This window comes from Phyllobates terribilis, unplaced genomic scaffold (assembly GCF_046119375.1).
Source record: "Phyllobates terribilis strain yellow unplaced genomic scaffold, ASM4611937v1 Scaffold_9__5_contigs__length_417890890, whole genome shotgun sequence".
Lineage (NCBI taxonomy): Eukaryota > Metazoa > Chordata > Amphibia > Anura > Dendrobatidae > Phyllobates > Phyllobates terribilis.
In genome coordinates, this window is record NW_027362769.1 from 197,323,776 (window position 1) to 197,339,722 (window position 15,947).

The 15,947-nt window shown below is 50.5% G+C and overlaps 1 protein-coding gene across 1 annotated transcript in view; it reads right to left on the reverse strand.

Moving 5' to 3' along the window:
- Nucleotides 1–720: 720 nt before the first annotated feature.
- The window catches only part of LOC141160917 (uncharacterized), a 339,036-nt gene continuing 323,809 nt past the window's right edge, over nt 721–15,947 (reverse strand). The window contains exon 16 of the mRNA XM_073645721.1: nt 721–1,511. Within this exon, the coding sequence (XP_073501822.1) occupies nt 1,381–1,511 (131 nt within the window). The 3' untranslated portion in view covers nt 721–1,380. The remainder of the gene's footprint in view (nt 1,512–15,947) is intronic.

The window sequence follows — 15,947 nt, forward strand, 5'->3', positions numbered from 1 at the left end:
GTGTGATTGCCTATATTGGCTTTATATATATTACTCTACTTGATAGCTAGTTGGGCTGACTAGTCTACTATCTATGTACCTGTATTTTGTCTCTTACTGGTCTTATATACATTGCTTTTTATGTCAGTTTTTTCAAAATTGAAGACCATGTTTCAGTAAATGAACCTTCACTACTCTTCGTAGGGCCATTTATGCCGGGGGCTTGAGATACCCCTTTTTTTCAATCTTGTACATGAACATTTGTATGTTGTACTCCGTATGTAACGTTATTGATCTTCTATCGACCTATAACTAATAAAGATTGTATTTTTCACTCTTTGAAGTACATTGTGGGCCTTTATGTCGCATATTTTCTCTTGTATTTCTCCACGGTTTCTCTGCGATGCCCATTCCACGATTATCCATAAGTCCTTCCACTGTGGCTTTATACCATTAACATGTTGTGGATTTTTCTGTGGTACGCTATAAATACCTACCGCAGGTGTATGTGTCACGAGGCGCTGCGATCGTCGGACCCCACTCTGTCGCGGTGTCCGTATGACCGCTGCTCTGCCTGTAATGATGAGCTGCATTGTGGCGGAGGGCAGCAGCCGGTAGTGATGAGATGGCGGAAGGTAAGATCGGTCAGGGGGGTCCTGCACCGGGGCAGACAGTATAGAATTCATTTTATGCCCCTATGTACTGAGAATCACATTTTACCCCTGAATTAATCATTCACAATACAGTAATCTACGACTTTAATATTTTCAGCTGTAATTAAGCCTTTTGATACCAGGGAGATCGTGGGGGTCCATCGCTGCCCCTTGGACATAGACCTTCCTCAGGGTCCACTGTATAGAAAGGCTTCAGCCAGAAGGGAAAAACGTTACACGAAGGAGGGGAGTCCAACCCCAACATGTGGTGTCCATCGGGGTCCCGGCAGGGTCTCCCCAGATGTGGGGGCTCAGTGCACTGCAGGGTTATTGCATCGCTTCCTTTCCTCTATGGTTTCTTCGGTCTTGTTCACACATATATTCTCTTGCATCTATGATTTCATCATTTAGTGTGAATTCATTTATTGTCAAATCCACTGTAAAACAGTTAGGGACGTGGAGCGTATCAGGGTCACCCAAGAGGACGGAGGGGCTGCAGCCCCGCGGAGGAGCAAGTGCTGCTGGAAAAAGTAGTTTCAGCAGATAAGAATAGGACCACCCATTAATTTATGAGGCTGGATGCCCTGGGGGCAGATGGAGATGGAAAAAGGCGAAGGCAGAAGAAAGAAACTTGATGTTGGGCTCAGTCTGTATATGAATAATACTCAGGCATTTTCTGTGCTTGTGAAAATGAATGTGATTGTGGGAATAATTCTTTATGGCCGGTGTTGCAGGTGGTCCGCAGTCTCTAGGCGCACTCTACGCCGGCGTCCTCACTGTGGCTGCAGTTATGCGCTTCCCAGGCTGACTTTGTGCAGTCCAGGAGACTGGCTTCATTACCGGAGCACTGCACGTCGTCCAACAGGATCTTCCCAATTCCTGAATGGAAAAAAAAGCATGGTCATGTCCAAAGTCATAAGAGCCCCTCCAACTGCTGATCTGAGGTGGACTGGCCGTCACAGGGGGTCAGGTGGTGGTACGACTGCCCCTCGCCAGCATACTTCCCAACCGTCCTGACAGCGGGGCTGTCCCAACATCCCAGGAGTGCGGGGGCATGTCCTGATGTCCCAGGAGGGCGGGGGCATGTCCTGATGTCCCAGGAGTGCGGGGGCATGTCCTGATGTCCCAGGAGTGCGGGGGCATGTCCTGATGTCCCAGGAGTGCGGGGGCATGTCCCGATGTCCCAGGAGGGCAGGGGCATGTCCCGGCGTCCCAAGAGGGCAGGGGCATGTCTTCATGTCCCAGGAGTGCGGGGGCATGTCCTGATGTCCCAGGAGTGCGGGGGCAGGTCCCGATGTCCCAGGAGGGCGGGGGCATGTCCCAGCGTCCCAAGAGGGCAGGGGCATGTCTTCATGTCCCAGGAGGGTGGGGGCAGGTCCCAATGTCCCAGGAGGGTGGGGGCAGGTCCCAATGTCCCAGGAGGGTGGGGGCAGGTCCCAATGTCCCAGGAGGGTGGGGGCAGGTCCCAATGTCCCAGGAGGGTGGGGGCATGTCCTGAAGTTCCCGGTAGGGCGGGGGCATGTCTCGACATCCCAGGAGGACAGGTGTGTGTTCCGACATCCCAGGAGGGCGGGGGCATGTCCCGATGCCCCAGGAGGGCGGGGCATGTCCCGATGCCCCAGGGGGGCGGGGCATGTCCCGATGCCCCAGGAGGGCGGGGCATGTCCCAATGTCCCAGGAGGGCGGGGGCATGTCCCAATGTCCCAGGAGGGCGGGGGCATGTCCCGATGTCCCAGGAGGGCAGGGGCATGTCCCGATGCCCCAGGAGGGCGGGGGCATGTCCCGATGTCCCAGGAGGGCAGGGGCATGTCCCGATGTCCCAGGAGGGCGGGGGCATGTCGGGGCATGTCCCGATGTCCCAGGAGGACAGGAGTGTGTCCCGACCTCCCAGGAGGGCAGGGGTGTGTCCCGACGTCTCAGGGGGGAAGGGGTGTGTCCCGACATCAAAGGAGGGCAGGGGTGTGTCTCGACCTCCCAGGAGGGCAGGGGTGTGTCCCGACGTCCCAGGAGGGAAAGGGTGTGTCCCGACGTCCCAGGAGGGAAAGGGTGTGTCCCGACGTCCCAGGAGGGAAAGGGTGTGTCCCAACATCCCAGGAGAGGAAGGGGCGTTTCCCGACGTTCCAGGAGAGGAAGGGGTGTTTCCCGACGTTCCAGGAGAGGAAGGGGTGTGTCCCAGGAGGGCCAGGCGTGTCCTGACTTTAGCTGTATCCAGGTCCTCAAGGCATAGATAAGTAAATATAACAGTGGAGCTGGAAGTCAAGAGGTCCTTTCTCCATCATTCAATCTGTGGCAAGCCTGAGGACACAGGCAGGGTGTGTGTATACACTTTATTTTAATCACTTATATAGCATCATTTATTTGAACAGAGCTGTACAAACACCATAATCACTGTCCCCATTGGGCCTCTCAGTCTTTGGAGTGTAGGGGAAAACCGGAGAACCTGGAGGAAACCCATGAGACACGGGGAGAACGTACAAACTCCTTGCAGTTGTCCTTGGTTGGATTTGAACCCAGGATCCCAGCGCTGCAAAGCAACAGTGATAACCACTGAGCCACCTTGCTGCCCTATATACTGTACAGTGCTAACCACTGAGCCATCGTGTTCCCTATATACAGTACAGTGCTAACCACTGAGTACTCTGGGACATCATACTGTGTGTGTGTGGGGGGGATTTACTGTGTCGACATCATACTGTATGTGGGGGGATGTAATGTGGGCACATCATACTGTTTGTGGGGGGAATGTACTATGGGGACATCATACTGTGTGTGGGGGATGTACTGTGGAGACATCATACTGTGTGTGGAGGGGAATGTACTGTGGGGACATCATACTGTGTGTGGGGGAATGTACTGTGGGGACATCATACTGTGTGTGGGGAATGTACTGTGAGGACATCATACTGTGTGTGGGGGATGTACTGTGGAGACATCATACTGTGTGCGGAGGGGAATGTACTGTGGGGACATCATACTGTGTGTGGGGGAATGTACTGTGGGGACATCATACTGTGTGTGGAGGAATGTACTGTGGGGATATCATACTGTGTGTGGGGGAATGTACTGTGGGGACATCATACTGTGTGTGGAGGAATGTACTGTGGGGACATCATACTGTGTGTGGGGGAATGTACTGTGAGGACATCATACTGTGTGTGGGGGAATGTACTGTGAGGACATCATACTGTGTGTGGGGGAATGTACTGTGAGGACATCATACTGTGTGTGGGGGGAATGTACTGTGTGGACATCATACTGTGTGTGGGGGATGTACTGTGGAGACATCATACTGTGTGCGGAGGGGAATGTACTGTGGGGACATCATACTGTGTGTGGGGGAATGTACTGTGGGGACATCATACTGTGTGTGGAGGAATGTACTGTGGGGATATCATACTGTGTGTGGGGGAATGTACTGTGGGGACATCATACTGTGTGGGGAGGAATGTACTGTGGGGATATCATACTGTGTGTGGAGGAATGTACTGTGAGGACATCATACTGTGTGTGGAGGAATGTACTGTGGGGATATCATACTGTGTGTGGGGGAATGTACTGTGGGGACATCACACTGTGTGTGGAGGAATGTACTGTGGGGACATCATACTGTGTGTGGAGGAATGTACTGTGAGGACATCATACTGTGTGTGGAGGGAATGTACTGTGGAGACATCATACTGTGTGGAGGGAATGTACTGTGGGGACATCATACTGTGTGGGGAGGAATGTACTGTGGAGACATCATACTGTGTGTGGAGGAATGTACTGTGAGGACATCATACTGTGTGTGGAGGAATGTACTGTGGGGATATCATACTGTGTGTGGGGGAATGTACTGTGGGGACATCACACTGTGTGTGGAGGAATGTACTGTGGGGACATCATACTGTGTGTGGGGGAATGTACTGTGGGGACATCATACTGTGTGTGGGGGAATGTACTGTGGGGACATCATACTGTGTGTGGGGGAATGTACTGTGAGGACATCATACTGTGTGTGGAGGAATGTACTGTGGGGACATCATACTGTGTGTGGAGGAATGTACTGTGGGGACATCATACTGTGTGTGGGGAATGTACAGTGGGGACATCATACTGTGTGTGGAGGGAATGTACTGTGGGGACATCATACTGTGTGTGGAGGAATGTACTGTGGGGACATCATACTGTGTGTGGGGAATGTACAGTGGGGACATCATACTGTGTGTGGAGGAATGTACTGTGAGGACATCATACTGTTTGTGGGGAATGTACTGTGGAGACATCATACTGTGTGTGGGGGGTGTACTGTGGGGACATCATACTGTGTGTGGGGGGAATGTACTGTGGGGACATTATACTGTGTGTGGGGGAATGTACTGTGGGGACATCATACTGTGTGTGGGGGGAATGTACTGTGGGGACATCATACTGTGTGTGGAGGGAATGTACTGTGGGGACATCATACTGTGTGTGGGGGAATGTACTGTGGAGACATCATACTGTGTGTGTGGGGAATGTACTGTGAGGACATCATACTGTGTGTGGGGGGTGTACTGTGGGGACATCATACTGTGTGTGGGGGAATGTACTGTGGAGACATCATACTGTGTGTGTGGGGAATGTACTGTGAGGACATCATACTGTGTGTGGGGAATGTACTGTGGGGACATCATACTGTGTGTGGGGGAATGTACTGTGGAGACATCATACTGTGTGTGGGGGGTGTACTGTGGGGACATCATACTGTGTGTGTGGGGAATGTACTGTGAGGACATCATACTGTGTGTGGGGAATGTACTGTGGGGACATCATACTGTGTGTGGAGGAATGTACTGTGAGGACATCATACTGTGTGTGGGGAATGTACTGTGAGGACATCATACTGTGTGTGGGGAATGTACTGTGAGGACATCATACTGTGTGTGGGGAATGTACTGTGAGGACATCATACTGTGTGTGGGGAATGTACTGTGGGGACATCATACTGTGTGTGGGGAATGTACTGTGGGGACATCATACTGTGTGTGGGGGAATGTACTGTGGGGGCATCATACTGTGTGTGGGGGGAATGTACTGTGAGGACATCATACTGTGTGTGGGGGGTGTACTGTGGGGACATCATACTGTGTGTGTGGGGAATGTACTGTGAGGACATCATACTGTGTGTGGGGAATGTACTGTGGGGACATCATACTGTGTGTGGGGGAATGTACTGTGAGGACATCATACTGTGTGTGGGGAATGTACTGTGGGGACATCATACTGTGTGTGGGGAATGTACTGTGGGGACATCATACTGTGTGTGGGGGAATGTACTGTGGGGGCATCATACTGTGTGTGGGGGGAATGTACTGTGAGGACATCATACTGTGTGTGGAGGGAATGTACTGTGGGGACATCATACTGTGTGTGGGGAAATGTACTGTGGGACATCATACTGTGTGTGTGGGGAATGTACTGTGGGGACATCATACTGTGTGTGGGGGAATGTACTGTGGGGACATCATACTGTGTGTGGGGGGATGTACTGTGGGGACATCAAACTGTGTGGGGGAATGTACTGTGGGGACATCATACTGTGTGTGGGGGGTGTACTGTGGGGACATCATACTGTATGTGGGGGGATGTAATGTGGGCATATCATACTGTTTGTGGGGGAATGTACTGTGGGGGCATCATACTGTGTGTGTGGGGCATGTACTGTGGGGACATCATACTGTGTGTGAGGGGTGTACTGTGGGGACATCATACTGTGTGTGGGGGGATGTACTGTGGGGACATCATACTGTGTGTGGAGGAATGTACTGTGGGGACATCATACTGTGTGTGGGGGGAATGTACTGTGGAGACATCATACTGTGTGGGGGAATGTACTGTGGGGACATCATACTGTGTGTGGGGGGAATGTACTGTGGAGACATCATACTGTGTGTGGGGGGTGTACTGTGGGGACATCATACTGTGTGTGGGGGGTGTACTGTGGGGACATCATACTGTGTGTGGGGGGATGTACTGTGGGGACATCATACTGTGTGTGGAGGAATGTACTGTGGGGACATCATACTGTGTGTGGGGGGAATGTACTGTGGAGACATCATACTGTGTGGGGGAATGTACTGTGAGGACATCATACTGTGTGTGGGGGAATATACTGTGGAGACATCATACTGTGTGGGGGGAATGTACTGTGGGGACATCATACTGTGTGTGTGGGGAATGTACTGTGGGGACATCATACTGTGTGTGGGGGGAATGTACTGTGGGGACATCATACTGTGTGTGGGGGGAATGTACTGTGGGGACATCATACTGTGTGTGGGGGAATGTAGTGTGAGGACATCATACTGTGTGTGGGGGAATGTACTGTGGGGACATCATACTGTGTGTGGGGGGAATGTACTGTGGGGACATCATACTGTGTGTGTGGGGAATGTACTGTGGAGACATCATACTGTGTGTGGAGGAATGTACTGTGAGGACATCATACTGTGTGTGGGGGAATGTACTGTGGGGACATCATACTGTGTGTGGGGGAATGTACTGTGGAGACATCATATTGTGTGTGGGGGAATGTACTGTGGAGACATCATACTGTGTGTGTGGGGAATGTACTGTGGAGACATCATACTGTGTGTGGGGGAATGTACTCTGAGGACATCATACTGTGTGTGGGGAATGTACTGTGGGGACATCATACTGTGTGTGGGAGGAATGTACTGTGAGGACATCATACTGTGTGTGGGGGGAATGTACTGTGGGGACATCATACTGTGTGTGGGGGGAATGTACTGTGGGGACATCATACTGTGTGTGGGGGAATGTACTGTGGAGACATCATACTGTGTGTGTGGGGAATGTACTGTGAGGACATCATACTGTGTGTGGGGAATGTACTGTGGGGACATCATACTGTGTGTGGGGGAATGTACTGTGGAGACATCATACTGTGTGTGGGGGGTGTACTGTGGGGACATCATACTGTGTGTGGGGGGAATGTACTGTGGGGACATTATACTGTGTGTGGGGGAATGTACTGTGGGGACATCATACTGTGTGTGGGGGGAATGTACTGTGGGGACATCATACTGTGTGTGGGGGAATGTACTGTGGAGACATCATACTGTGTGTGTGGGGAATGTACTGTGAGGACATCATACTGTGTGTGGGGGGTGTACTGTGGGGACATCATACTGTGTGTGGGGGGAATGTACTGTGGGGACATCATACTGTGTGTGGGGGAATGTACTGTGGAGACATCATACTGTGTGTGTGGGGAATGTACTGTGAGGACATCATACTGTGTGTGGGGGGTGTACTGTGGGGACATCATACTGTGTGTGTGGGGAATGTACTGTGAAGACATCATACTGTGTGTGGGGAATGTACTGTGGGGACATCATACTGTGTGTGGAGGGAATGTACTGTGGGGACATCATACTGTGTGTGGAGGGAATGTACTGTGAGGACATCATACTGTGTGTGGGGGAATGTACTGTGAGGACATCATACTGTGTGTGGAGGGAATGTACTGTGGGGACATCATACTGTGTGTGGGGGAATGTACTGTGAGGACATCATACTGTGTGTGGGGGAATGTACTGTGAGGACATCATACTGTGTGTGGGGGGAATGTACTGTGAGGACATCATACTGTGTGTGGGGGGAATGTACTGTGGGGACATCATACTGTGTGTGGGGGAATGTACTGTGAGGACATCATACTGTGTGTGGGGGAATGTACTGTGAGGACATCATACTGTGTGTGGAGGGAATGTACTGTGGAGACATCATACTGTGTGTGGAGGAATGTACTGTGGGGACATCATACTGTGTGTGGGGGGAATGTACTGTGGAGACATCATACTGTGTGGGGGAATGTACTGTGGGGACATCATACTATGTGTGGGGGAATGTACTGTGGAGACATCATACTGTGTGGGGGGAATGTACTGTGGGGACATCATACTGTGTGTGGGGGAATGTACTGTGGGGACATCATACTGTGTGTGGGGGGAATGTACTGTGGGGACATCATACTGTGTGTGGGGGGAATGTACTGTGGGGACATCATACTGTGTGTGGGGGAATGTACTGTGAGGACATCATACTGTGTGTGGGGGAATGTACTGTGGGGACATCATACTGTGTGTGGGGGGAATGTACTGTGGGGACATCATACTGTGTGTGTGGGGAATGTACTGTGGAGACATCATACTGTGTGTGGGGGAATGTACTGTGGGGACATCATACTGTATGTGGGGGGAATGTACTGTGAGGACATCATACTGTGTGTGGGGGAATGTACTGTGGAGACATCATACTGTATGTGGGGGGAATGTACTGTGAGGACATCATACTGTGTGTGGGGGAATGTACTGTGGAGACATCATACTGTATGTGGGGGGAATGTACTGTGAGGACATCATACTGTGTGTGGGGGAATGTACTGTGAGGACATCATACTGTGTGTGGGGGAATGTACTGTGGGGACATCATACTGTGTGTGGGGGAATGTACTGTGAGGACATCATACTGTGTGTGGGGAATGTACTGTGGGGACATCATACTGTGTGTGGGGAATGTACTGTGGGGACATCATACTGTGTGTGGGGGAATGTACTGTGGGGGCATCATACTGTGTGTGGGGGGAATGTACTGTGAGGACATCATACTGTGTGTGGAGGAATGTACTGTGGGGACATCATACTGTGTGTGTGGGGAATGTACTGTGGGGACATCATACTGTGTGTGGGGAATGTACTGTGGGGACATCATACTGTGTGTGGAGGAATGTACTGTGAGGACATCATACTGTGTGTGGAGGAATGTACTGTGGGGACATCATACTGTGTGTGGAGGGAATGTACTGTGAGGACATCATACTGTGTGTGGAGGAATGTACTGTGGGGACATCATACTGTGTGTGGGGGAATGTACTGTGAGGACATCATACTGTGTGTGGAGGGAATGTACTGTGAGGACATCATACTGTGTGTGGGGAATGTACTGTGAGGACATCATACTGTGTGTGGGGAATGTACTGTGGGGACATCATACTGTGTGTGGAGAATGTACTGTGGAGACATCATACTGTGTGTGGGGGAATGTACTGTGAGGACATCATACTGTGTGTGGAGGAATGTACTGTGGAGACATCATACTGTGTGTGGAGGGAATGTACTGTGAGGACATCATACTGTGTGTGGAGGAATGTACTGTGGGGACATCATACTGTGTGTGGAGGGAATGTACTGTGGAGACATCATACTGTGTGTAGAGGGAATGTACTGTGAGGACATCATACTGTGTGTGGAGGAATGTACTGTGAGGACATCATACTGTGTGTGGAGGAATGTACTGTGGGGACATCATACTGTGTGTGGAGGAATGTACTGTGGGGACATCATACTGTGTGTGTGGGGAATGTACTGTGGGGACATCATACTGTGTGTGGGGGAATGTACTGTGGGGACATCATACTGTGTGTGGGGGGATGTACTGTGGGGACATCATACTGTGTGTGGGGGGATGTACTGTGGGGACATCATACTGTGTGTGGGGAATGTACTGTGGGGACATCATACTGTGTGTGGAGGAATGTACTGTGAGGACATCATACTGTGTGTGGAGGAATGTACTGTGGGGACATCATACTGTGTGTGGAGGGAATGTACTGTGGGGACATCATACTGTGTGTGGAGGGAATGTACTGTGGGGACATCATACTGTGTGTGGAGGGAATGTACTGTGGGGACATCATACTGTGTGTGGAGGAATGTACTGTGAGGACATCATACTGTGTGTGGAGGAATGTACTGTGGGGACATCATACTGTGTGTGTGGGGAATGTACTGTGGGGACATCATACTGTGTGTGGGGGAATGTACTGTGGGGACATCATACTGTGTGTGGGGGGATGTACTGTGGGGACATCAAACTGTGTGTGGGGGAATGTACTGTGGGGACATCATACTGTGTGTGGGGGGTGTACTGTGGGGACATCATACTGTATGTGGGGGGATGTACTGTGGGGACATCATACTGTGTGTGTGGGGGATGTACTGTGGGGGCATCATAGTGTGTGTGGGGGGTGTACTGTGGGGACATCATACTGTGTGTGGGGGGATGTACTGTGGGGACATCATACTGTGTGTGGAGGAATGTACTGTGGGGACATCATACTGTGTGTGGGGGGAATGTACTGTGGAGACATCATACTGTGTGGGGGAATGTACTGTGGGGACATCATACTGTGTGTGGGGGGAATGTACTGTGGAGACATCATACTGTTTGTGGGGGAATGTACTGTGGGGGCATCATACTGTGTGTGTGGGGGATGTACTGTGGGGGCATCATAGTGTGTGTGGGGGGTGTACTGTGGGGACATCATACTGTGTGTGGGGGAATGTATTGTGGGGACATCATACTGTGTGTGGAGGGAATGTACTGTGGAGACATCATACTGTGTGTGGGGGAATGTATTGTGGGGACATCATACTGTGTGTGGGGAATGTACTGTGGGGACATCATACTGTGTGTGGAGGGAATGTACTGTGGGGACATCATACTGTGTGTGGGGGAATGTACTGTGGGGACAACATACTGTGTGTGGAGGGAATGTACTGTGGGGACATCATACTGTGTGTGGGGGAATGTATTGTGGGGACATCATACTGTGTGTGGGGAATGTACTGTGGGGACATCATACTGTGTGTGGAGAGAATGTACTGTGGGGACATCATACTATGTGTGGGGAATGTACTGTGGGGACATCATACTGTGTGTCGAGGGAATGTACTGTGGGGACATCATACTGTGTGTGGGGAATGTACTGTGGGGACATCATACTGTGTGTGGGGAATGTACTGTGGGGACATCATACTGTGTGTGGGGAATGTACTGTGAGGACATCATACTGTGTGTGGGGGAATGTACTGTGGGGACATCATACTGTGTGTGGAGGAATGTACTGTGGGGACATCATACTGTGTGAGGAGGGAATGTACTGTGGAGACATCATACTGTGTGTGGAGGAATGTACTGTGGAGACATCATACTGTGTGAGGAGGGAATGTACTGTGGAGACATCATACTGTGTGTGGAGGAATGTACTGTGGGGACATCATACTGTGTGTGGAGGAATGTACTGTGAGGACATCATACTGTGTGTGGGGAATGTACAGTGGGGACATCATACTGTGTGTGGGGGAATGTACTGTGAGGACATCATACTATGTGTTGGGGAATGTACTGTACAGACATCATACTGTATGTGGGGAGAATGTACTGTGGGGACATCATACTGTGTGTGGAGGGAATGTACTGTGGAGACATCATACTGTATGTGGGGAGAATGTACTGTGGGGACATCATACTGTGTGTGGGGGAATGTACTGTGAGGACATCATACTGTGTGTGAAGGGAATGTACTGTGAGGACATCATACTGTGTGTGGAGGAATGTACTGTGAGGACATCATACTGTGTGTGAAGGGAATGTACTGTGGGGACATCATACTGTGTGTGGAGGAATGTACTGTGAGGACATCATACTGTGTGTGGAGGGAATGTACTGTGGGGACATCATACTGTGTGTGGGGGAATGTACTGTGGGGACATCATACTGTGTGTGGGGAATGTACTGTGGGGACATCATACTGTGTGTGGGGAATGTACTGTGGGGACATCATACTGTGTGTGGAGGGAATGTACTGTGGGGACATCATACTGTGTGTGGGGGAATGTACTGTGGGGACATCATACTGTGTGTGGGGGGATGTATTGTGGGGACATCATACTGTGTGTGGAGGAATGTACTGTGGGGACATCATACTGTGTGTGGGGGAATGTACTGTGGGGACATCATACTGTGTGTGGGGAATGTACTGTGGGGACATCATACTGTGTGTGGAGGGAATGTACTGTGGGGACATCATACTGTGTGTGGGGGAATGTACTGTGGGGACATCATACTGTGTGTGGGGGAATGTATTGTGGGGACATCATACTGTGTGTGGAGGGAATGTACTGTGGAGACATCATACTGTGTGTGGGGGAATGTATTGTGGGGACATCATACTGTGTGTGGGGAATGTACTATGGGGACATCATACTGTGTGTGGAGGGAATGTACTGTGGGGACATCATACTGTGTGTGGGGGAATGTACTGTGGGGACAACATACTGTGTGTGGAGGGAATGTACTGTGGGGACATCATACTGTGTGTGGGGGAATGTATTGTGGGGACATCATACTGTGTGTGAAGGGAATGTACTGTGGGGACATCATACTGTGTGTGGAGGGAATGTACTGTGAGGACATCATACTGTGTGTGGAGGGAATGTACTGTGGAGACATCATACTGTGTGTGGGGGAATGTATTGTGGGGACATCATACTGTGTGTGGGGAATGTACTGTGGGGACATCATACTGTGTGTGGAGGGAATGTACTGTGGAGACATCATACTGTGTGTGGGGGAATGTATTGTGGGGACATCATACTGTGTGTGGGGAATGTACTGTGGGGACATCATACTGTGTGTGGAGGGAATGTACTGTGGAGACATCATACTGTGTGTGGGGGAATGTATTGTGGGGACATCATACTGTGTGTGGGGAATGTACTGTGGGGACATCATACTGTGTGTGGAGGGAATGTACTGTGGGGACATCATACTGTGTGTGGGGGAATGTACTGTGGGGACAACATACTGTGTGTGGAGGGAATGTACTGTGGGGACATCATACTGTGTGTGGGGGAATGTACTGTGAGGACATCATACTGTGTGTGAAGGGAATGTACTGTGGGGACATCATACTGTGTGTGGAGGGAATGTACTGTGAGGACATCATACTGTGTGTGAAGGGAATGTACTGTGGGGACATCATACTGTGTGTGGAGGAATGTACTGTGGGGACATCATACTGTGTGTGGAGGGAATGTACTGTGAGGACATCATACTGTGTGTGGGGGGATGTATTGTGGGGACATCATACTGTGTGTGGAGGAATGTACTGTGGGGACATCATACTGTGTGTGGGGGAATGTACTGTGGGGACATCATACTGTGTGTGGGGAATGTACTGTGGGGACATCATACTGTGTGTGGGGAATGTACTGTGGGGACATCATACTGTGTGTGGAGGAATGTACTGTGAGGACATCATACTGTGTGTGGGGGAATGTATTGTGGGGACATCATACTGTGTGTGGAGGGAATGTACTGTGGGGACATCATACTGTGTGTGGAGGGAATGTACTGTGGGGACATCATACTGTGTGTGGGGGAATGTACTGTGGGGACATCATACTGTGTGTGGGGGAATGTATTGTGGGGACATCATACTGTGTGTGGAGGGAATGTACTGTGGAGACATCATACTGTGTGTGGGGGAATGTATTGTGGGGACATCATACTGTGTGTGGGGAATGTACTGTGGGGACATCATACTGTGTGTGGAGGGAATGTACTGTGGGGACATCATACTGTGTGTGGGGGAATGTACTGTGGGGACAACATACTGTGTGTGGAGGGAATGTACTGTGGGGACATCATACTGTGTGTGGGGAATGTACTGTGGGGACATCATACTGTGTGTGGAGGGAATGTACTGTGGGGACATCATACTGTGTGTGGGGGAATGTACTGTGGGGACATCATACTGTGTGTGGGGGAATGTACTGTGAGGACATCATACTGTGTGTGAAGGGAATGTACTGTGGGGACATCATACTGTGTGTGGAGGGAATGTACTGTGAGGACATCATACTGTGTGTGGGGGGATGTATTGTGGGGACATCATACTGTGTGTGGAGGAATGTACTGTGGGGACATCATACTGTGTGTGGGGGAATGTACTGTGGGGACATCATACTGTGTGTGGGGAATGTACTGTGGGGACATCATACTGTGTGTGGGGAATGTACTGTGGGGACATCATACTGTGTGTGGAGGGAATGTACTGTGGGGACATCATACTGTGTGTGGGGGAATGTACTGTGGGGACAACATACTGTGTGTGGGGGAATGTATTGTGGGGACATCATACTGTGTGTGGAGGGAATGTACTGTGGAGACAACATACTGTGTGTGGGGGAATGTATTGTGGGGACATCATACTGTGTGTGGGGAATGTACTGTGGGGACATCATACTGTGTGTGGAGGGAATGTACTGTGGGGACATCATACTGTGTGTGGGGGAATGTACTGTGGGGACAACATACTGTGTGTGGAGGGAATGTACTGTGGGGACATCATACTGTGTGTGGGGAATGTACTGTGGGGACATCATACTGTGTGTGGAGGGAATGTACTGTGGGGACATCATACTGTGTGTGGGGGAATGTACTGTGGGGACATCATACTGTGTGTGGGGGAATGTATTGTGGGGACATCATACTGTGTGTGGAGGGAATGTACTGTGGAGACATCATACTGTGTGTGGGGGAATGTATTGTGGGGACATCATACTGTGTGTGGGGAATGTACTGTGGGGACTTCATACTGTGTGTGGAGGGAATGTACTGTGGGGACATCATACTGTGTGTGGGGGAATGTACTGTGGGGACAACATACTGTGTGTGGAGGGAATGTACTGTGGGGACATCATACTGTGTGTGGGGGAATGTATTGTGGGGACATCATACTGTGTGTGAAGGGAATGTACTGTGGGGACATCATACTGTGTGTGGAGGGAATGTACTGTGAGGACATCATACTGTGTGTGGAGGGAATGTACTGTGGAGACATCATACTGTGTGTGGGGGAATGTATTGTGGGGACATCATACTATGTGTGGGGAATGTACTGTGGGGACATCATACTGTGTGTGGAGGGAATGTACTGTGGGGACATCATACTGTGTGTGGAGGGAATGTACTGTGGAGACATCATACTGTGTGTGGGGGAATGTATTGTGGGGACATCATACTGTGTGTGGGGAATGTACTGTGGGGACATCATACTGTGTGTGGAGGGAATGTACTGTGGAGACATCATACTGTGTGTGGGGGAATGTATTGTGGGGACATCATACTGTGTGTGGGGAATGTACTGTGGGGACATCATACTGTGTGTGGAGGGAATGTACTGTGGGGACATCATACTGTGTGTGGGGGAATGTACTGTGGGGACAACATACTGTGTGTGGAGGGAATGTACTGTGGGGACATCATACTGTGTGTGGGGGAATGTACTGTGAGGACATCATACTGTGTGTGAAGGGAATGTACTGTTGGGACATCATACTGTGTGTGGAGGGAATGTACTGTGAGGACATCATACTGTGTGTGGAGGGAATGTACTGTGGAGACATCATACTGTGTGTGGGG